Source organism: Microtus pennsylvanicus, chromosome 12 (genome assembly GCF_037038515.1).
Source record: "Microtus pennsylvanicus isolate mMicPen1 chromosome 12, mMicPen1.hap1, whole genome shotgun sequence".
Lineage (NCBI taxonomy): Eukaryota > Metazoa > Chordata > Mammalia > Rodentia > Cricetidae > Microtus > Microtus pennsylvanicus.
The window spans coordinates 12,834,609-12,857,535 of NC_134590.1; the positions used below are offsets into that span (position 1 = coordinate 12,834,609).

The 22,927-nt window shown below is 44.7% G+C and overlaps 1 protein-coding gene across 2 annotated transcripts in view; it reads right to left on the reverse strand.

Annotated features, from left to right (window-relative positions):
• Shroom3 (shroom family member 3) overlaps positions 1–20,013 on the reverse strand; it is a 280,782-nt gene extending 260,769 nt beyond the window's left edge. The window contains exon 1 of one of the 2 annotated variants that reach the window (XM_075944415.1): positions 19,110–20,013. In XM_075944415.1, the coding sequence (XP_075800530.1) occupies positions 19,110–19,274 (165 nt within the window). In that variant the 5' untranslated portion in view covers positions 19,275–20,013. The remainder of the gene's footprint in view (positions 1–19,109) is intronic. The other variant, XM_075944414.1, reaches the window with a different exon arrangement.
• Between the last annotated feature and the right edge of the window lie 2,914 nt (positions 20,014–22,927).

Consider the following 22,927-nt stretch of genomic DNA (forward strand, 5'->3'; position numbering starts at 1 on the left):
GCAGGCTCCTAAAGAGTAAATACATAAATAAAATTTAAAAGAACCAACTACAGAGGGGGGGCACTCCACACGTCTCTGCTGCTTCGCAGAGAGGGACAAGCACACCACAGCACTAATCTAGCACTAGCAAACTTACTGCTGATGGTGCTCCTGCGCAGAAGTTAGAACCTGAAGAATCTGCTCCTTAGCCTTCGTTGCATTATGACTCAGCATTTGGGAAAGGAAACAGGGGGCAAGGCACTGCCTGTGTGACATTTTCCTCCTTGGTGTGTATGTGTGTGTGTGCGTGTGCGTGCGTGTGCGTGTGTGTGTGTGTGTGTGTGTGTGTGGCAGCGGGAGGGGGGGCGGTGATGTCCTCCATATAGGGCTCCAGCTCGAGCCTATTTACTGAATGCAGCCTGACAGAAGGCTGAATAAAAAGCTCTCCACACCCCACCGAAGGGCTGTCACAGCGGCCCAGCCTAGGCTCCAGGGGAACTTTGGCAAGCGGAAGAATCCTTTGTCTCCCAACTGTGACGTGAGGGGGAAAAATCCCAAGTATTCAGCCATGCAGCCCCACTCAAGCATGCCTTAATGGGGGAAGGTCTAAGGAGGAATGCAGTCTCTGAGACCGCAAGCATTAACCTCCAGTGCATTCCCACTGGACAAGGCTACATGCTTACTATGAATAGAATTCAAACAACAAACCAGAGATTACGCTACCATCTTACCCAGTTTGCCAGTCACAACTGGTATGTTCTTTACTGGTGTGATCAAAGAGACATGGGTCTCCTCCTACAATTAAATGTGTCAAGAGAACATCCCTACTCTTCATGGTTACAGGAATAAGAATAAAAGGCAATTTTAAACTAGAAAATGAGTAAGGGCCATGGAGGTCCCGCTCCAGCCCTACCTCCGGCTGGTGACCTCCGAGTGGATTCCTGTTCAGGAGCTTAACTTAGCTTTCATAGGAACTGGACTAGACCCGGGTTTTTTTGTTTTGTTTTGTTTTACATGGGAGCATGGATTTCTAGCAGGTACCATTCCTGCATCCCCCTAGGATTCCCTTCCCAATTACTTCAATAGCATTCACCTCCTACACTGTATTTCATGACTGGCAAAAATGCCATTAAATGCCATTTCTTCAAAGGGCAGGTAGGGGTGAGGGGGACAGGGGAAATGCAAGCCTGCAGACCATAGTTCAGATCTCTAGGACCCATGTAAAGCCAGATGCAGCTGCATGTATCTGTAATCCCAACACTCCTACAGCAAACAGGAAGTGGAGGCGGGAGCAGAAGAACTCCGGGAAGTTTGTAAGCTTCCTAACCTGGCAGATGCAGAGGCAAACAAGAAGGAAACCTTGTCTCAAGCAAAGGACAGGGCAAGTGACGGTCACACAAGGCTGTCCGCTGGCCTCCACACATGCATCATGAGTCTATGCTTACATATATGACACACATACATACGCATCGTACACACTGAAGACAAACAGGGCTTCAAAAGCACAAGTGCAGTAGGATTATACGGCATGGAGATACCATCTCAATAGAAAACTCCTTTCTTCTAAAATATATGCATGTGTAGTTGGGAAGGGGAAGAATAGATGCTCATTAAATATTGAATTTTCCCAGTTTTCAAAGGTCATCATTAGGTGAGGAGCTGCTGGGGAAAGGGGAGGTTTATTAAGGGAACCAGAAGTTATTGTTTAATATGTACATAGTTTCAGATATGCAAGGAACATGTTTCTCACTTTACTTTAATAAAAAAATCCATGCTATATTTATTTGTGAGCATGTATGTGTGTGTGTGTGTGTGTGTGTGTGTATGTGTGTGTGGGGGGGGCATGTGTGTGTGTATGTGTGTGTGTATGTGTGTGTGTGGGCGTGTGTGTGTATGTGTGTGTGTGGGCGTGTGTGTATATGTGTGTGTATGTGTGTGTGTGTGTATGTGTGTGTGTGGGCGTGTGTGTGTATGTGTGTGTGGGCGTGTGTGTGTGTGTGTGTATGTGTGTGTGCACGTGTGTGTGGGGGGGCGTGTGTGTATGTGTGTGTGTGTATGTGTGTGTGTGTGCGTGTGTGTGTGTGTGTGTGCGTGTGTGTGTGTATGGGCGTGTGTGTGTATGTGTGTGTGTGGGCGTGTGTGTGTGTGTGTATGTGTGTGTGTGTGTGTATGTGTGTATGTGTGTATGTGTGTATGTGTGTGTGCGCGCACACGCTCATATGCTGGCCATGGCTCATGTGTGGAGGTCAGAGGACAACTTGTGTGAATCAGTTTTCTCCTTCCACCATGTGGGCTCTGAGAATCCAGCTCAGGTCATCGGGCTTGGTTAAGAAACAAATGGATTCAAATTTTATCTTTGCTGGTCCCAGAATCATCTAAATGTATTTTGCCTTCATTAATTAAAATGGAAGTTCCATTTGTGCTGGAGCGGGAACTCAGTGTTAGAGCACTTGTCCAGCACGTGTGAAGTTTGAGAGCTTTGTGTGTGGGGGGGGGTACCAGGGAAGAGGAAGAGGAGGAGAAGGAGGAGAAAGATTTTTTTTAAAAAAATGGACATTATTTTCATCTTATACGAAATTTCTATCTTTAGAGTAGGCCAACTCAATTTTCCCTTTGGTTTCAGGCTTTCAGTGGTGAATTAACTTCTTTTCTTTAAGATATCCCATTTCATTATGACTTATGTGCAGTAAAATGCACAAATGTAAGATCGCAGTCTATATCACTTACTTTGATTGTTGGTGTGATGAAATTCCATCCTGAAAGCACTGAAGGAAGCAAGGGCTTACTTTGCTCACAGTTTGAATTCAGCCCATGATAATGGGGAGGCACAGTGGAAGGAGTGAGGGGCAACCAGTCTTTGCACCGACAGTAAGAAAATAGAGAGGTGGATGTTGGCACTAGCTCAATTCTCCCTTTTCTGTTTTATTAGATTATGACTCTATGGGCAGTTGTCATCTACATTTAGGGTGTGTAATGGATTTAGTAAAAATGCTGCGGATCCCCAAGTGGCTGCAGTGGGTCACGAGGGGCAGTGAGTCCCATGAGGAGAGACAGATGGATGGGCATGCCACAAGACCATGCTGCAGGTCTCTGAAGGTAGCTGGTCTCAAGCAGAGAGCCACATGGCGGGCGAGAGACAGAAACATGGATAGGCACACCATGCAGAGTGAGGTTGGATATTTATTTAGTGGGTTATGGAGGGGGAAAAGGGAGATGAGGAGAAGAGGAGAAGGAGACAGAGAGAGAGAGATACAGAGAGAGAGAAACAGAAGGGGGAAGGGGAGAAGTAGGGAGAAGGGAGAGAGCGAAGCTGCCTCTTTGAGAGGGAGATGAAAAAAGACTCAGTCTGGAAGCTGAAGATCAGCTTACCTCAGCAGATGAGGGAGTGAGTGGACATGGTTTGTCTCTTAAAGGGACAGAACAGACCATTACAGGGTGGGTTTTCTTTCTTCAGTTAAACCTCTAAGACAAGCTCAAAGGTGTGTCTCCCAGGCAATCGAGTTGGCCATCATATGTTCAATTACTTTAAACAAACACATATAACCAGAAAACCTGGATCAGAAAGACATAGGATATTTCCATCACCTCACCAACCACAAAACAGCCCACTGTTCTGGTTTTTGTCACCAGTGATCAATTTCATCCACTTAAAAATCCACATAGTTAGAATTAAGCATACGTTCTTTTCACTTGCTTCCACTCAGCACGAGGCTTTTGTGATGCCATCCACGGAATGGTGTAATCACATCTTTATAATTATCTTGAAAATTTAGGCCTCCAGGATTTCTTTTTTGAGGGCTTCATTTAGGTCATTTTCTATAAGACGTTAAATTTTGGTCACTTAAATAAATTTGGAATGCTGAAGATGGTGGAGAATAATTTACTTTATGACTCTAATATATTTATAGTTTTCTTTGGTTTCTTCTAATTTGTAACCAGAATAAAACTGAGGGTTTTTTTTTCCTTGCGTAGTTCATTGACTTTTTCTCATTGACAGAGATTTTCTGTCCCACCCAGTCCTTCAGATGTTCAGTCCCAATGAAACACATAGAGGTTCATATTAATTATAAACTGGTTGGCCTATTAGCTCAGGTTTCTTATTAACTAATTCTTACATCTTATATTGGTCCATTATTCTTGTCTATGTTAGCCATGTGGTTTGGTAATTTTCTCAGCGAGGCAGTCACATCTTGCTTCCTCTGTGTCTGGGTGGTGACTGTAGACTGAGTCCTCTTCCCAGAATTCTCCTGTTCTCATTGCCCTGCCTCTACTTCCTTCCTGGTCACCCTGCCTATACTTCCTGCCTGGCTACTGGTCAATCAGCATTTATTTAAAATACAAGTGACAGGATATAGACCATTGTCCCACAGCAGGGTTGTATGTGTTCTTTTGTGCTGATTTCTTTTATTAAGCATCAGGTTCTGAGGTTCATCCATACTGTAATATATTTCAATATTCAGCACCTTTTCCTTGTCAAGGTGTATTCTGTCATGTTCTATACTACATTTTGTTTGTACAGTCAATGCTATTTGGGTTTTTTACATTTATTGATCAGTGTGAGGCAGCAAGGTCATGGGCATTTAAGTCTTTGTGTAGACATATTTTCGGATATACGTTATTGGTTTTACATTTAAAAAATTATATTATTTTTAATTTTTATGTACACGTCGGGGGCCAGCCTCGACAAAAATACCTTTCTCCAGAGTGGAGGCGTGGGAATTTAGAACTATAATAAAGAGTACAAAGACGCGAACAAAAATAATAAAACATAGAAGCATATAGGATAGTATTGGGAGAGAATTTTTCAGTGAGTACTGAAAATTCACCCGTGAATTTCCAACTGGCTAATATACCCCTTACCCCAAAAGGTAGGAGTAAAACAAAAGACTGCATTAACATACCAATTGAAAGTCAGGGGGTACTTCATCGTGCTCATGTCCTAGACCAAGCACTCTGTAGGAAAACCACTCCCTGGGTGGAATCCCAAGTTATTTCCAATAAAGGTAACTGGAACTTAGTTGGATCCTTAGACTTGTTTTAGGTAGGAACCAACTACTTCCCTATTTCAGGAGCAGGAGGTCTGGCAACTAGCCACACCTGTTGACAATAGCCTTGAGAGAACAGAGCTCTGATTTACCACTAGGTGGGACTTTTGTTAGAAGCACAATAACCTTGAATGAACTAGAAACAAGTCCCAAACTCTCTGACCTTTGGCCTCTTTAGGCCTCCACATGTATGTGAGCACCTGCATGTATGTATGTTCATGTGGAGTGGCAGGCAGTTGTGATCTGCTGGATGTGGGTGCTAGGAACTGAACTCAGGTCCTCTGTAAGTTTTTTATACATTCAGGAAATATGAGCTGACTAAATATAATAGTGAGAGAATGGAATGAAGAAGCTTTAAATCCTGTTCCATGAGGCTTTAGAAAAAAGCTTTCCTCGTATATAACAATAAATCTTATTCTAATACAATAATAGCCTAACATAGTGTCAGACCCACAAGTGCAAACCAGTATATATTTCTCCCTCTCTTGCTCTGACTCCCCTGTTAAAGAAGCCAGGTAGCAATCTCACCTAGTACCTAGGATCAGAAAGGAGCCACACAGCTCGTCCCACTGGAAGGAGTCTAACTGGGCTGTTCTTCTAACGGGTCACATCCACTGACTTCCATGTGTAGGAGAAAGCATGGTGGGAGTCCTTTTGAAAGAGCACCAACAACTTGTTGAATTGTATACTCCAAGCCAAGAGCACCACCACGCAACTATGAATGCAACGCTAAAGAACATGGCTAATTCCTTTAACCTTCTCCTGCTGCCTTATTCTTAGGTTGATGGCTGCCTTCTTAGGGCTGGCTGCTCATTAGTATACACTCAAAAGCAAAAATATGAAAAGCAAACAACACACACTGGAGTAAGAGAAAGGGCCACACCATTTCCCCCTTCCCATCCTTAGACGGTTATTCATTGTCCAATTTTTCAATTATTTATGTCAATACCCAACATGTGTATTCATTTCTGGACACCACCCAGATGCTGGGTCTGAATTCCAGCAGCTCATTTCCCAGTTTCCATGAGACAAGTTCTAAAACTTCCAATGCCCCAGAGAACACCCACAAAATGATGAAAGCTTAAATTATACCTGAACATCTTTGTCTATTAAAAGTTTTGAATTTTAGAGGAAAGGGAGAGGACTGGGAGTACAGTTCAGGGTAGTATGTTTGCCTAGCACCATGGACATGCCAGCGCCATGTCGGGAATCCGCCTTGACAGAAATACATCCATGGACATGCCAGCGCCATGTCGGGAATCCGCCTTGACAGAAATACATCCTGCCAGGGTAGGGGCGTTGGGATTTAGAAATATAGGAAAGAATAAATATAAAGATGTTCTTAAAAATAATAAAACAGAAACATATAGAATAGTATTGGGAGGGAGCTCCAGTGAGTACTGAAATCACCCACACTTAATTTCCAATTGCATAAAATACCCCTGACCCCAAAAGGTAGGAGTAAGACAAAAAACCTGCATTAACATGATACAAGGAAATGATCAGATCAGTTGAAGGCCACGGGCTACTTCCATGTTAAATATTCTGTTGCTAGAACCAAACAAGTGACACTAACACCTTAGGCCAAAACATTCTGTAGGCAAATTACTCCCTGGGTAGAATCCAAAGTTATCTCCAAGGGAACTAGGACCTTAGTTGGATCCTTAGACTTTTGTTTGAGGTAGAAAGGTATCTACTTTTCTATTCCTGAAATACAAGGTCTGGCTATTAGCCGCACCTGTTGGTAATAACCTTGAAGAGCAGAACTCTCTGGTCTAAATCTAGGCGGGACCTTTGTTGGAGGTAGAAACACAATAACCTTGAAGGAATAGAGGTGAGTTCCAACTCTCTGACCTTTGGTCAACGTGGAAGTAGGCTCACATTTTTTGGGCCTCCACAGCACCACACAAAAGAAAGGAGAAGACAATTAGTTCTACAATAAGCAAACTTGTGGCTCAGAATAGAATTTAATAACCAAGGTGCTAAACACTTAGTCCAACCAAATCCACTTCATTTGCATAGTTTGGTTGTTTGCTTGGTTAGTTTTGTTACTGTCTTTTTGGGGGGCGATTTTTTAGAAGATTTATCTGTATGTATGTATGTATGTATGTGTGCCCTGTGCAAGCTTATGTGCACAACATGTGTATAAGTACCTGTGGAGGGCAGAAGAGGGTGACAGGTCCCCTGGAACTGAGCTATAGGCAGTGTGAGCTGCCCAACATGGTGGCTGCTAGGAACAGAAATTCAGTCCTCTGAAAGGGCAATGTGCACTCTTAATCACTGAGCCATCTCTCCAGCCCCCTCCTCCATTTTAATCTCAAACCACTTTCTCTCTTGCTTAACAACCTCTGAGCATTGCTTGATTTTTTTGGTGAGTGGGAGATATTAAATTTATTTTTAATTAATTTATTTTTATGCAATTTAAATACTAGTGAGGGGATGGTATACACATTGTGGAATAATGCTTTTGTACACTGAAAATATTTGTCACTGTATTGGTTTAATAAAACACTGATTGGTCAATAGCCAGGCAGGAAGTATAGGTGGGGCAACCAGACTAGAAGAATTCTGGGAAGAGAAAAAGCAGAGACACAGTCACTAGCCAGGCACAGAGGAAGCAAGATGAGAATGCCTCACTGAGTATGGTACTAAACCATGTAGCTAAACATAGATAAGAATTATGAGTTATTTTAAGTTGGAAGAGCTGGTTAACAATAAGCCTGAACTAATAAGTTAAACAGTTTAGAATTAATATAAGTCCCTGTGTGTTTCTTTGGGACTGAATGGCTGCTGTTATGATCTGCTGTCACCTGGGTACCTGTCCCTTTAAGAGACAAGCCTCATCCTCTCCTAACCCCTCCCCTTCCGCCGAGGGAAGCAGACATCTTGCCTCCTCCAGCCTGCTCTCTCACCTTCTGTCTCTTTCCCAATGAGGTAACTTCTGTGCTTGCTCTTTCTCCTCTCCTCCTCCTCTGTCTCTCTCCCTCTTTCTTCTTTCCCCTTCTCCCCTTCCCCTTTTCCTTTTTCCTCCATAACCCACTAAATAAACTCTGATTCCCCACTTCTTATCTACTAGGTCTTAGTTCTTAGCTTAACACGGGGAAGCTCTCCTCTCATCTGATTGAGGGTAAGCCCTGCTCTCCCTCTCTTGTACAGATATCATCACTCAGGGGCACACTGTATTGGTTTTGTTCTTAATAAAACTTACTACATCCTGGAATTGTCCTGTACAGACATTTCCCTTGCCATAGGGCAGGACATTAGTTCAGTGTTTCACTGTGAAATGGCAACTCGGGCCATGATATAGAAAACCGGACAGGTCCCATCTTTATTACATGTTATAGGAATAGCCTGCTGCCGTCAGACTCCTGTAGCCCTTGCTGTCCTGGAACTCACTCTGTAGACCAGGCTGCTCTTGAATTCAGAGACCCATCTGCCCCTGCCTCTGAGTGCTGAGATTAAAAGCGTGTGCCACCACATCCAGCAGGATACTCCCGTTGTAAACGAAGTTTCAGGAAAGATGAGTCCCTTGCACATGGCCTCATGACCAGTGATAATGCTATGTTTATTTTCACTCAAAGCCATCCACCATCTGGGATGTGTATTTTGCTACACTTGACAGCCTTGCTCCAAATGATGAAAATATCAGAGATTACAAACATACCAAAGAGAACTTCTTAAAAATAAAGATTTAGATAAAATCTCAAAGGAAACATGCAGTTCAAAAGGGAGAGGGTCACAGCAAATAGGTGGGAGGAAAGAAAAAATGCAGATGACGTAAGTGCAAGTTCAAGCTCCGATGCCCAGGCCAGAGTCCAGCCTGCCAAAGCATCCTGGGAAGGCAGGAAAGAAATGTCATTTCCATTCTGCAGGTCAGATACCCCAGCTTCGCCTTTGTGGGAAAAAGTCACTAGAAGCGGGGAGCAGGATTTAGCAAAGACTCTTTGCATCCTTGTGCTGCATTGAGAAGTGCCTGGGAGGTCAGAGCGCAGGAGATGGATGGACTCCCCGGATGGACGGGGATGGACAGAGAACAACAACTCTGTGGCTCTCTGGATAAGATGCTCACTGTTTGGAACCACATCAAAGGCTGCCATGTGGAAGACTCTGTCTGCGGGTTAGCTCAGATCCAGAACGTCCTGGGAGGTTTTGTTGTTTTCAAAGATTGATAGAAAACCTCTTATTATGTGTCTCCAACAGCACTGTGGGCTCACTAAAATGAGATGAACATTTCTTCAATTAAGTTGTGTTCTCCGTGTAGGAGGGAAAAGCTTGGGGGATGTGTTAGCTTTCAAAAAGAAGCAGAGTTTCTCACTGATGCTCAGATCCACTTGGCATCTAAGATCAGCTTGGTGTTTGAATAAAACCTTTCCCCATCCAACACTGAAAGGATTGCATCCTTGGCTGGTTTCTCAAAGCAAGCATGCCACACTTTAACCAAAGTTTGGGTAACCCATTAAAAGTGAAATAAAAACATGTGGTTCCCCTTTATGACTAATTTAATTCGATCTAACAGACATTTACCAAACATTTTACATGTGATCACACACACACACACACACACATATATGTGTGTGTGTATATATATATGTGTGTGTGTGTGTATATATATGTGTGTGTGTATATATATGTGTGTGTGTATATGTGTGTGTATATATATATGTGTGTGTGTATATATATATATATATATATATATATATAATGATTAAAACTCAACCTGGCTGCTTTATTTTTCTCAGGCAGCAATTTGTTCATTTGATTTTTAATTTTGACTTTAAAGATGCGGTCCAGTATATTGGCCTCAAACTCACTATGTAGCCAAGGAAGACTTCAAATTCCTGATTTCCTGCCTCCACTTCTCAAAGTTGGGATTCCAGAGGTGCACCACTATGCCTAGTTTATACAGTGTTGGGTTTGAATACAGGGCTTCCTGCAGCCTAGGCAAGCACTCTACGAACTGAGCTATAAGCCTGTACACTACCCTACACAGCCTTTTAAGAAAATATTATTTTTTGGAGATAATATATTCCTTAAGTTGGCCTTGAATTTGCTATGCAGCCAAAGCTGATCCCCCTGCCTCCACTTCCCAAGTACTATAATTACAGACGTGTGCCACCCAACCCAGATCAATTTTATGATCTGCTTTGATATTAGCCATTTTCTCTCTACTCCTGAGCATATTTTCTTAATTGCTATTCATAATTTCAGCACTATGGATAGCACGAAAGAAACAAAGAGGTGGGGAGGCAGCAAGGGAAGGAAAGAACTGGAAGAGATACCTGTCTTCTAGGAGACAACAGTCTAAAGGGTGATTGGGTTCACACAAAAGCAAGAACACCCTCAGCAGAAAGCAATTACTTTCTCGCTAGTTATGCTTCACATACACGTACACAGACACCACAAATGCACACAAACACACACTGTGTCAGAAAGCACCTTGACAATACATGGACTTTCTGTGCTTCAGAGATTTTTTTTTCCCCCAGTATAATACGGAAGTTGGATCACATGACTGCTAAGGCTCTTTCCGGCTCTGAAATCCTATAAGCCACTTAAATTGAGAATTTTGTGTGTGAAGTGAGAGGTGTTTGCCAGAGAAAGCAGGATATACAAAAGCACAAGTAAAACTCACGAGGCCTTAAAGAGACTGCAGTTTGTCCACAGACGGCTAAAAAGCAAAGGACTGTTTTATTAGAAAACCAGGTGAACAAAGGTGCTCGAGAAAATGCTGGCAAAAGGGAGACAGAGCGAAAGCAGGAAGGTGGAGAATGACTAAGGAGGGGACACGCATCTATTTAAGCGAAGCAGAGGCGTGTGTGTGTGTGTGTGTGTGTGTGTGTGTGTGTGTGTATGTAGGACAAGAAGTGTCAAAGGAAAAGGATAGAAAACTCAGGAGAAAAATTCAGAAAATCCAGGGAATTGGAAATGTCAGAAGAAGCATAATGACATATTTCTGTAAACCCAGTACCTAGGAGGCTGAGGTGACGGATAACTGAGTAATAAACAGACACCTGTAATCCTAGCACCTATGAAAGAAAGGCAGAAAGATTAGGAGTTCAAGGTCAGCCTTGGCCCTCTGGCAAATTCGAGACTAGCCTGGGCTATAGGAGACCCTATCTCAAATGAAGAGGAAGAGGAAGGAGGAGGAAGAGGAGGAGGAAGGAGGCAGAGAAGGAGGAAGAGGAGGAGGAAGAGGAGGAGGAAGAGAAAAAAGAAGAAGAGAAGGAGGAAGAGGAAGGAGAAAGAAGAGGAAGGAGGAGGAAGAAGAAAGAATAGCAAGGTGATAACTTAACACTTTGAAGGAATCAAAAAAGATGGCCTTGGTGAGTAAATCTAACCAGCCCAGAGTTTTAAGGAAATGCTTAAAAATTATTTCAAATTGAACTCAGGGACCTTGGTTGGGGATCTGGTAATTAAACACGGTTTTACCGCAGAAGGAGTGAACCAGGAGAGTTTTATGACTGAGGTTTGTGTGACAAAACCAAGGGGTGCCAGGAACACTGGAAAGGCAAAAAGTGCTGGTTCTAGACAGACAGAACCTCCAGAAATAATAATTGTCGCACAGCCACCTGGGCAGTTCTGTTCCCAGCCGTGGAAGGTTCGGGTCCTAGCCGTGAAAGGTTCGGTTCCTAGCTGTGGAAGGTTCAGTTCCTAGCCTGCCCACGTGTCCACTGGTTCTTACAGTACAGTAAAGCAACTGTTTCACTTTCAGACGGCAGGCAGACTGGGCTGTTCTATGTGATTCTCTACAGAGGTAGAGTTGTAAGGAGAGCCTACTACGACATTAGAAGAACGCAGCGAATAAATCCTTTCTAAAACAAACACTCTCAACAGGAAGCTGGGTGTGCACAACGAAAAGGCCCCCAGCTGTACACCACAAACAGTTTTAGAAAAATGGGGTTGGGGGAGGGCTAATGAGTCAAGCCCCGTGCCTAAGGAGGCTGATTTGGCCTGAGAAGAAAAGCCCACGGGTGGAGAAAGGGGTGTCAGTGAGGAACAGTGAACGGTGGAAATCACAGGAACTGAAGGAACGATGCCTCCCAGGGAAGGAGGACCCAAAGAGGAGAACCAGGGGAAGGCAGCCCTGCCTACCACATCGATGAGACCAATGATTTCCCCCCAGTTCAAAAGCCCATGTTAAAAGAAGCCAAGACAATACTTCTCCAGTTAGATAAATCCATGAGAACACTTGCCAGAGTGGTAAGTGATACGCGCATTTCATGGGTCTTAAACCCAGAACTGTGACTTACTAATGTGAATTCCTGGAAAGAAGTTGTGTCTCCAAAGCTTGCTGGATGGGTGAGAACTACAGGGATGTGGAGAGGATGGGACGTTGCAGGCTTGGAGACTAATTATACTTTATCTTGGCTAACAGCAACCTTTAGCCTCCAAAAATAGCCACCCCTTGCTCACCTGTGTCAAACCTGAGATCCCAGGACTAATAGATAATGTCATGGCACCTCAAGTGGGGTAAGGCTCAGCAGGATGGTAACACCTTGCTCAACAGTTCCTCAGATTGGGCCCCAGTTCCTCACGGAGATCACTGAGGTACTAGAATTGGTGAAGTTACAGAACTCGAATGATTGACACATGGTGGTGTCTAGGGATAGAGCCTGGAGCGCAGTAGGCTCCCGGCAGTGCTGGCAGCGGCTTGCTGTTACTGCTGTTACTATTGAGCGATGAGCCCCGGGAGCAGGTGCACCCTGGCATCAGGTGCAACCGCTTTTCCCAGCTCCTGCACTGAGCAAATGACTCATAACCAAATCAGGCTGCCAACTTCCTGAACCATTGAATTGTCTGAGCGTCCACTTACAACCATCCTTTTTTAAAGGAACCCTTTCTATTTGAAGCTCACAGATTACAGAGGTTCGCCTCTCTGCCCCACCTTTCCTTTTCAAGGACATTAAATCCCAAAGAAAGCAACCAGAAAATAATCTTTTATTACATCCCCTTTGTAGTTTCTGTCCCCCCCCCATTCATTTTCCTGCTTTGTTGTGTACCCAAAGAAAAGTGATATGTTTCTTTTATACTGTCGTCTATACCCTGGCTGCCTACAACTGTGCGCGTAACGTGTACGTGCCTTTCCTAAGACTCAGAGCGTCCTCTCTCTTCCCTTCCCCCACAGCAAGGAACCACCCTACCTTAGAGAACACTGGGCATGCTCAGCAGTGTGCAAGTCCATTAGGTACTTGTATTCACTGGCTCAGACAGAAGATCTGAAATCAATCTCAGTTTCTAAGTGTCATGATAGACCAGAGGTTCTCAACCCGAGGGTCACGACCCCTGTGAGTATGGACTGGTCCCTTCACAAGGGTTGCATATCAGCCTGAAAATGAGATATTTATATTACAATTCATAGCAGTAGCAAAATTACAGTTATGAAGTAGTGATGAATTAATTTGATGACTGGGGGTCACCACGATACGTGAGACCGTATTAAAGGGTCGCAGTGTTAGGAAGGTTGTGAACCACTGCTCTAGACTCTTCCCTGGTTCTACCTTCAGTCTATGAACTTTCACTAATACTTAAATATGCTGAGCTAGGGAAAATGACACCCTTTCTTCCCAAAGGCATCCATTGTAATCCCTGGACCTTGCGATCATGTTACACTATATAGCCGAGGGAGAATCAAATGGAATTAAAGCTATTAATCAGGTGGTTATGTGGTTTTCCCCCTCTCCCCTCTTTTTGGTTTCTCAAGACAGGGTTTCTCTGTAACAGCCCTGGCTGTCCTGGAACTCACTCTATAGACCAGACTGGCCTCGAACTCACAGAGATCCACCTACCTCTGCCTCCTGAGTGTTAAGATTAAAGGCGTGCACCACCACCACCCAGGTCAGGCAGTTTTCAAATAGGAACATTCTTAGTAGGCCCAATAAAATCACAAGGGTTTCCTGTAAGTTGACAAAGGGCTTGAGGCACTTGCGTGGCATGCATGATGCTGCATTTGACCCCTAGAACTATAAATAAACTAAATAACAAAGTAGAAGTGAGGCAGAGTTGGAGGGTGGAGTAATAAATGAGACTCAAGTTGTTGTGGTTTCTTTGAAGGAAAAAGGGGACCAGGCACCAGGGAATGTGGGCCTCTAGAACTGAATGGGAGAGGAAACAGTCTCTCCTGGAGCCTCCAGAGGGGAGTCTGGCCCAAAGATGCTTCTGTTTTAGCCTAGTGAAACTTGTGTTTCACTTCTGTCCTTCAGGGCTATAGATCGGTAAGCTTGCATTGTGTTAAGTTGGAGTAATTGTTATAGCAGCAATAGGAAACAGATACACACCTAACCTCTGGGTATGTGTCTAGCTTTCTCCATCTCATGGGAATTCTTGTTTCCCTGTGATGACTACATGACATGGGAGTATAGAAGAGAGACCAGGCCACTGAGCTGGGATATGAGAAATCTGAGGCGCGGGGGGGGGGGGGGGGGGGGGGGGGGGGAGGAGGGGAGGCGGGGGGGGGGGACGAAGGGCTTTGCTTGTCGCACAAGGTGGGGAAAGATGTTCAAAGGCTTTGGTGCGAGGCAAGCTTCAAATGTCTTTAGTGCAAGTGAGGGTCAGAGTTTTAAATCTAATTGCGTGTTCTGTTGCCTTCCATTGAAAGGGAAATGACTGTTGGCCGTATTAGAAAAAGCAGATTATACTCTTGTGTGGATACTGCCTTCCCTTTCCCTTCTGACTGCTTTTTTTATGAGTACTGTCTGCACGTATGTCTGTATGCCAGAAAAGGGCATCAAATTCCATTATAAATGGTTATAACTCACCATGTGGTTGTTGGGAATTGAACTCAGGACCTCTGAAAGAGCAGCTAGTGCTCTTAACCACTGAGCCATCTCTCCAACCCTCCTGGTTGCTTCTTAATGGCTGGGAATTAGACATAGTAACAAGTCGCCTTGATCATGCCAATAGGACATCACTCTGGGATGGAGGTAGGAAAATGGAAGAAACTTGTATCTAGCAATATAAAGAGCCACTGTCCAGTTCAGCATATGCTCAGACTGTGGTGTGGGAGAAATATAAACGCTGTGATTGTTTAAATAGATGCAGACAAACCTCCTCCTATTCCGGCTGGAATGTGATCTGCCCCACAGGCTCCTGTGTTGGAATACGTGGTCCTCAGCTGTTTTGAGATATTATGGAACTGTTAGGACTGTGGCCTAGGTAGAAGAGGATGGGCCTTGACGTTGATATCACCTTCTGGTTCCCTGCCTCCTGGCCCGTTGAGATGTGAGCAAACCATACTGCAAGCTGATGCCACCACAGAGTGGTCTCCCCAGCCACTATGAGATGTAAGCATGCCAGCTGCAAGTCACTGTCTTCCTAGCCACTCTGCAACCTGTCTTAGTTGGGGTATTGGAGAATTCTGCATCTTTATCCGAAGGCGACAGAAAGTGAAGTGAGGCACTGGGCAGTACCTTGAGCATAGGAGACCTCAAAGCCCACCCTCTAGTGATGTAATTCCTCCAACAAGACCACACTTACTCCAACAAAGCCATAATTCCTAATAGTACCACTCTTTTGGGGGGCTATTTTCTTTCAACACACTTCTTTCTCTTGGGCTTATTCTACTATCTGTTAGCTCTTTTCAGCAGGTATATCTCTGGTGTCTCCAATATCTTGGGGTCTCCAAGGCAATCCAGAATTTACCTTCACAGCTTCACACAATGACCTCTCTAGGCCTCCATTCAGGGACACCCCTGACACATGCCTGGCCTTAGGAACTTTCCTTATTCATGCAGGCAAATTTCATAGCCCCTTTCTTCTATCCTTAACTCCAGAACCACATAGCTGAAGCTGCCAAGCTCTGCTGCTTTCTGGGGCTGGAACATGGCCCCCTTGTTCAGTTACATCTTCACCAGCTTTCTGTTTTCCATGGTTTCCTTCAATGACTAAGTTTGGCTGATTTGAGACTTGCTCTGTAGACCAAGTTGGCCTCAAACTCAGAGATCCTTCTGCCCCTGCCTTCCAAGTGCTGAGATTAAAGGCATGCACCACCACACCCAGCTAAGTTTTTCTTTAATTCCTTTTCAAAAGTTGGAAATTTAGCTGGGTGGGATCTTGCCCCAAGATCACCACTCTATCTCATTTCTTAATCTGTTTATCTCCTTGAACACAGGGTTTAGCTCCATTCCACTCCCTGGTGCTCCTTTTCTCCTTAAATTATTTTCAAATTATTTTGCCTCTTTTTAATTATAAACCTGTGTAAGAGTAATCAGTAATAACCTCACAACATAGTCAATACCAGGCTGTTTTGAGATTTCCTATGCCAAGAGAATTAATCCAAATCTCTTCACTTTCACCTTGGGCAGACTCTGGACAAGAGCAAGAAGAAGCCAAAATATCACAAAGATGATCTCTAGGCAACATACTGTAACTCTTCTCCTCTGAAACCTCTTAAGCCAGCCCCTCAAATTTCAAATCACTCTTAGCATGTCTTCCATGCTCCTACTGGTATGTCCCATTAAGCTTTCCCTAACCCAAACTCCCAAGGTCTAAATTTGCCCAAACAAAAGCATGGTTCAGGCCATCACAGCAATACTCCCATCCCTGGTACCAACTTCTGCCTCGTTAGGGTTTCTGTTGCTGTGAAGAGACACCATGATCAAGGCAACTCTTACAAAGGAAAAAATTTAATTGAGGTGGGCGCTTACATTTTCAGAGTGTAGTTCATTACTGTCATTATGGTGGAGCGGGGTATGGTGATCAGAATATGATGGCCTGCAGGCAGACACGGTGCTGGAGAATTCTACATCTTGATTCAAAGGCAACAGGAAGTGAACTGAGACTTTGGGTAGTACCTTGCGCACATATAAGATCTCAAAGCCTGCCCCCTAGTGATGCACTTTCTCCAATAAGACCACACCCACTCCAACAAGGCCACACTTAGTAATAGTACTACCACTGCCTTTGGGAACCATTTTCTTCCAAACCATGGATAGATTGTATTCCCAAAACTGTGCACCAAAAAAGCCCTTCCTTGCTTAAGCTGCTCTCTCAGATACTTTGTCATTGAAGTAAGGAAACTAATTAGCATATTGAACACAAAAGTCTCCTAGGATAAGGAAGAGCAATAACCATAATATTTATCAGATTTTTAAAAACGTTCTCTGTAGCAGATATTATACTACCCTCATAGTCGCATTTAATCTCTGTGCAGTCCACTGAGTAAAGAGTGTTATGCCCACATCCTGCAGATACCAGCAGGTTGTATCCACCCAGTAGAGGTGGGATCAGACCTCTCCAAGAGACACCAGCATTCTCATGAACACATGCATGGATTTTTATCATTGAAAGTCTGCAAGGTTGTGCAATCAGGTTTAAGATGTAAACCCCTCCCCAACGGCCATTTTTCGAGACAGGGTTGCTCTATGTAGCCCTGGCTGTCCTGGAGCTCACTCTGTATACCAGGCTGGCCTGGAACTCACAGAGATCCACCTGCCTCTGCCTCCTGAGTGCTGGGATTAAAGTCGTGCACCGCCACCACCCGACTAAGATGCAGATATTTTAAAATACATCTGCTATAGGAATTCTCAGTTGTTTTATCCAACAGTTAACTCTGCCTCATTTATAAAAAGAAACACTTTTTTTTTTCAAACAGAAGCAAAGAATCCTTAAACTTTTCAAAGAGTAGGACCCTATTCAGAATTCATGAGCGAAACCCTTGCCAGTCTAAACTAGTCATGGTCATTAATTTCCTTTTGCTATCTACAGGATAGCTGTGCAGTGCAGTTCTGGTCAATGAGAAACAAGAGAAAGTCTAAGGAGAAAGCAAAAAGCTCCAAACCTGCCTGGAATGAAGATGCAATACTGAAGGTGCAGCAGTCACTGTGCAAGTAAGAATGGCAAATGGAAGGTCTAAGCGGAATTCTTGATTTGATTAAGCTGTCTCCATGCCTAACAGCTGACCTCTGCCTAGACTTCTGTAGTTGGAGAAAAAACAAGCTCCGATTTACATGGGCCGTGAAAACAGGGCTTTGATTTTTCAACACCTGAGATCCTTCCTCATGGATGCATACACGTATCCTCGGTTTTCCTTGAGAAAGTCACACAGCCTGCATGATGCCCTGCACACCTGGGGCCAGCTGCTGTCTTTCCCAGTTCTCCTGGCTCATCCACACTAAGATTACTCTGGACTTCCTCAAAACACACACCTGGGTTGGGGGTGGGGGTAGGGTGGTAACCTTACCAGATGACAGAGTTCAAATTCAACACAGTGTTTCTTCCTCCACCTTCAAACTCAAAAGAATTTCTCCCTCAATTACAAATGTCTCCTTGGGGGTGGGGGAATTTCCTGAACGCCCTTAAATATCCCATTGCTGTCGACTGTTACTAATCTGTAATTTGAAAATAAATACTATAAGAAGTGTATGAATGTCTGCTGTTTCAGAGAAACAAAGGAAACTCTAAAGTGTAAAAAATCCAAAAGATCAATCACGGGATCACTTGGTTCCGAAATTAGACCTACAATACACAGACAGAAGAAGGGTTTTATCCATACTAAAAGTCGATTCACTTCCTTCTGTGTATAAAGCGATCAATCCTCCAAATATGTTTGTTTGGTTGGTTTTTGAGACAGTCTGGCTAACTTGCTCTGTGCTGAAAATCTTGCCTCTGTGTCCCCTGCTGGTTTTGGTGGGATGCACCACCACACTTGGGCTAATGATCTAAAATTATAAGAATATTTAAAATATTTTAAAGCTGGATATTTTTGGTTGAAGGGAGAGGTTTTCCCTGACCGTGAACTATGCCATGGCCTTCCAATGTTGCTGATCTTTAATCAGGTTTACAACAGAAGGTTCATTTGGGGAACTGATCTAACATTTCATACACAAAAGGAGATTAGCCAGCAAATGAACACATTTTCCTGGGGATTTCACTGGATAAATGACACACTTTTATTCCAAACACCAAGCTATCCAAAAACATTTCCACATACTCAGAAATGCATGAAACAACAAATTAAGTGGTATTCAGGCAATGCCCAGGAGGGTTTTTGGTTTGTTTGGTTTTTTCCCCTAGTTTCCGACGACTTAAAAAGTTGCAAACAAAACAAAACATAAGTTCGATGACGACAACACTGAGCAGAAAACTTACCTTGGAAATGATTAACGGTTCTCCATGCTCCAGGCCACCTTTCAGGGTGAAGCCCCAGGGAGCCCCTCCCTCTAGGAGCGCTTCCAGATAAACGAACCTCTCCTTGGGGGTCCTGCCGGGGTTTGATGTGGAGCTAGGCTCCTCCAAGTTCTCAGGGGTCCTCATCACGCCCGACACATGGTCAAGTTGGCTTCTGTTTAAAGTGCCTGACCCAGATGGAGGCGAGCGGAGCCTAGCGCGGAACCCGCGGGCGGGGAGAAACGCAGGCAGCCGGGGTGGCGTGGCTCGGGGCCCCCCGCGGATGCGGACCAGAGGCCCAGCGGTCCGTGCTTCTCCGGGTAGACCTGCTGGAATGCAAGGCTCTCGCGGAAGTCCCCAAGTGGGGTCTGCCCACTGCGTTCGCACCGACGTCCTCCAGGGTCACCGCAGACTGCTTTAGTTCGCACACGCGCCAGAGCCTTTTCTGTGTGTGTGTGTGTGTGTGTGTGTGTGTGTGTGTGTGTGTGTGTGTGTGTGTGTGTGTGTGTGTTTCCACCAAGAAAAGTGATTTTAAAAAAAAGTCTTTCACGCAGCGGTGTAGGAAGAAAGCGGCAGAACCGCAAAGAGTACCTCCTTTTTGATTGATCATCTACCCTTTCTTCCTCCGCGAGTGAAATTTACCATGACAATAGCCCCCGCCCTCCGCTGAAACCGCGTTTAAAGAAAGCGGGCGCTAGTAGTGCTCCTGTTGCCTTCGGAATTTTCGATCGTGTCCCCAGGGGCGGAGAGGCTGTCGGAAAACTTTGTACCCATTTTTGTCAAGCATTAGTTAGTTAGTTCATCATTTGTTTCTCGTGTTGGGGGAGGTTTGCAAAAGGGAAGTAGGGGGTTGGGGCGCGTAAATTCTTAGTGGAGGGCGGGGGAAGCCATCCCCAAATCTCAGCAAGGCAACGCGCTTTTTTTCTTTGGCATTTTTTAGCGAACGTGGTTCCCTCTCCAGCCGCCCGGAGTTAAGAGTGCGGTTGGCAGAGGACAGCAGCAGCGTCGCGACCTTGGGGCTCGAGCGCGCTCAGCAGAATTCAGCCACAAAAACCTGACAATGAGAGTTGGCCCACAGTCGATAACACCGAGGATGCTGAAAAATACAGTACAGATGGCTATAAATAGTTACCAGAAGAGCCCCGCCCCTTACTAATTAAAGCAGAACTTCAGGCGGGCAGGCGTTGGTATTTTGAAAATCCCTCCCGGCACTTCTGCTGGGCAGTCAAGTCGGAGACTCTGTGGCTAAGCGGTTTGGGCTAACATTCAAGTGTCAAGAGCTTTATTGATTTCATTGGAAGAATATGCCACAGGCTATATAGGACCAGCTTCTCCAGTGAAATTGCTTCACTGTGCAAACTAAGGAAGGCTTTTTCTGCCTTTGACTGTGGTCGCCCCTCCAGCCTGTTTTTCACTGTTCTGTGCCAGGTACTCACAACTGAACGTTACTGACTTCAGGTTATCAGTGTAACCTTGTAATAATACATATAACATCCAACATTGGTTTCCACCCCGAATTTGAGCAGTATATGACAGCTCTTTGTCTTGCCCAGAATCCTGTGCTCTAAAATTATTGGAACAAATTAGAATTATTTTCAAAGACTATGTTTACCCAAAGTTTTTCTATTTAAATTTGTGATAAGTTGGGTTTTATTTTTGGAGACTGAAGTTAAAAGCTGTAGGGTTGTGATAACAATGCGGTTTTGGTGTTTTTCATTTACACATAATGAAAAGGAGATGTTGAAAAGCAAATAAGATTGATGCTATAGGGATACCATAATAGTGGGCCGGCTAAATGGCTTAGTAGGTAAAGCACACAAGCTGAGTAAGCCTTACGGCCCCCGGCCCATTCCTGGAGCCCACATTAAAACCCAGGGGCTGTGGTTCCCACCCGCAATCCCAACAGGCCTACATCAAGGAGGAAGCCCACGCAGGAGAATGGTTTGGAAGTTTAAGGTCCAGATAACCTGAAACACACAGCACAGCCCCAGCCACAACGGGAGGCACCACCTCAAGAAGGTGGAAAGCTAGAACTGCATCCTCAAAGTTACCTTCCGACCTCCACATACACACCATGTCATGAGTGTGCCCAAACCACACACACACGCGCGCGCGCGCACACGCACACTCATACACACATCATACACACATACATGTACACACAATAAATAGATACATAAACTAAAACGCCCGTGATGCTGAGGCTCAGGGCTAGCTCCGGTGGTAGGGTGCTTGCTGCGCATACAGGAAGCCCTAATTGGCACCTCATCAGCAGGATCCGAAGGTCAAGGTCTTCCGTAGTTACATAGAGTTCAGGCCAGTCTGGCACATGAGACCCTACTCCCTCTCCCTCCTCGGAAGACTAACATTTAGTGTACAGCGCAGGGCATGCATTGTTTTATTGGCAGAAGAACCTCCACCCGCAAGGCCCGATGCCAGGAGAGAAACATCATTTTTACATAATGGTAGCATTTTAGCAGAAACATAGGTGTGTCAAATGAAAATGATAAGGGGAATTTGGGCTATTTTAAATTGATATTTCTGTTTGCAGCTTAATTTGTAATAAAAAGGGGAAATTTAATAAAAAGGAAAATGGCATGGTACTGTGTCTGCAGTTCCACCTCCTCGAGAGGCTGAAGCTGGAGAATCGTGGGTTCTAAGACAGTTCAGTCTTTGTAATACAGCAATAGTATGTGTCAAAATAAGTTAAAAATAGTAGGATGGGATGATGCTCAATAGGTTAAGGACTGCTGTGCAAGAGAGTTCAAATCCCCAGAACCTGTGTAAAAGCCAGGCGTGGTGGCGCATGCGTGGTGGTACACGCGTGGTGCTTTACGCGCCGTGGTGCATGCACCTGTAATCCTTGTTCTCCTATAGGAAGACTGAAGATGATGATGGAGAACACGGAAACTTGTAAGCTAAGAAGCTCTCAGACCTACTAGCCAATTGTTTTTGTCTGCATGTATGTTGGTGTGAGGGCACTGGATTCCCTGGAACTGGAGTTACAGACAGCTGTGAGCTGCCATGTGTGTGCTGGGATTAAACCTAGGTCATCTGGAGGAGAAGTCAGTGCTCTTAATGGCTGAGCCATCTCTCCAGCCCCCTCCCTTCCCCAGCTAGCCAATTGTATGAAGCAGGGCCAGAGACTGTCTCAAACAAGGTAAGTAGTGACACTAATGTTGACCTCTGACCTCCACATGAGCAATATGGCATGTGCACCCCAAGGATAAACCCCCCCATACACACACACGCACGCACGCGCGTGCGCGCGCGCACACACACACACGTTATAGTGTGGCTTTTTCCTCTGGGTTTCACAGGTCTTCCTATAGTCATTTTGCTGTAGAGAACAACCTGGCAGCCACGGTGTGCCTGTGGAGGTCAGAAGACAGACAACCTATGGGACTGTCTCAGGGATCAAACTCAGGTTGTCTGTCAGGATTGAAGGCAAGAACCTTAACCATCTCTCTAGCCCCATAAATACTGTCCCCTGGCAAACTATTTGGAGTTGGGGCTCTGCTATGCACAATGGAACCCAAGCAACTTTTTTTCTGGTTTGAAGGAAAGGTCTCAGAAAAAAAGTTCCTCCATCCCCTTTCTCCTCTACCGCATGCCCTCCTGCGGCCTCTGATCTAGAACTGCCTCTACTGTAGCAATAAAAAGTCTTTCTTAATGGACTCCCCAATCAGGTGGCAATCGAACTTTCAGTGGCTATATGAGAAATTCTGTCTCTAATCAAGTTCTTTCTTACAGTTTTCCTATTGTGTCCAAAGAGGAGAAACAACCACAACACCTTGCTC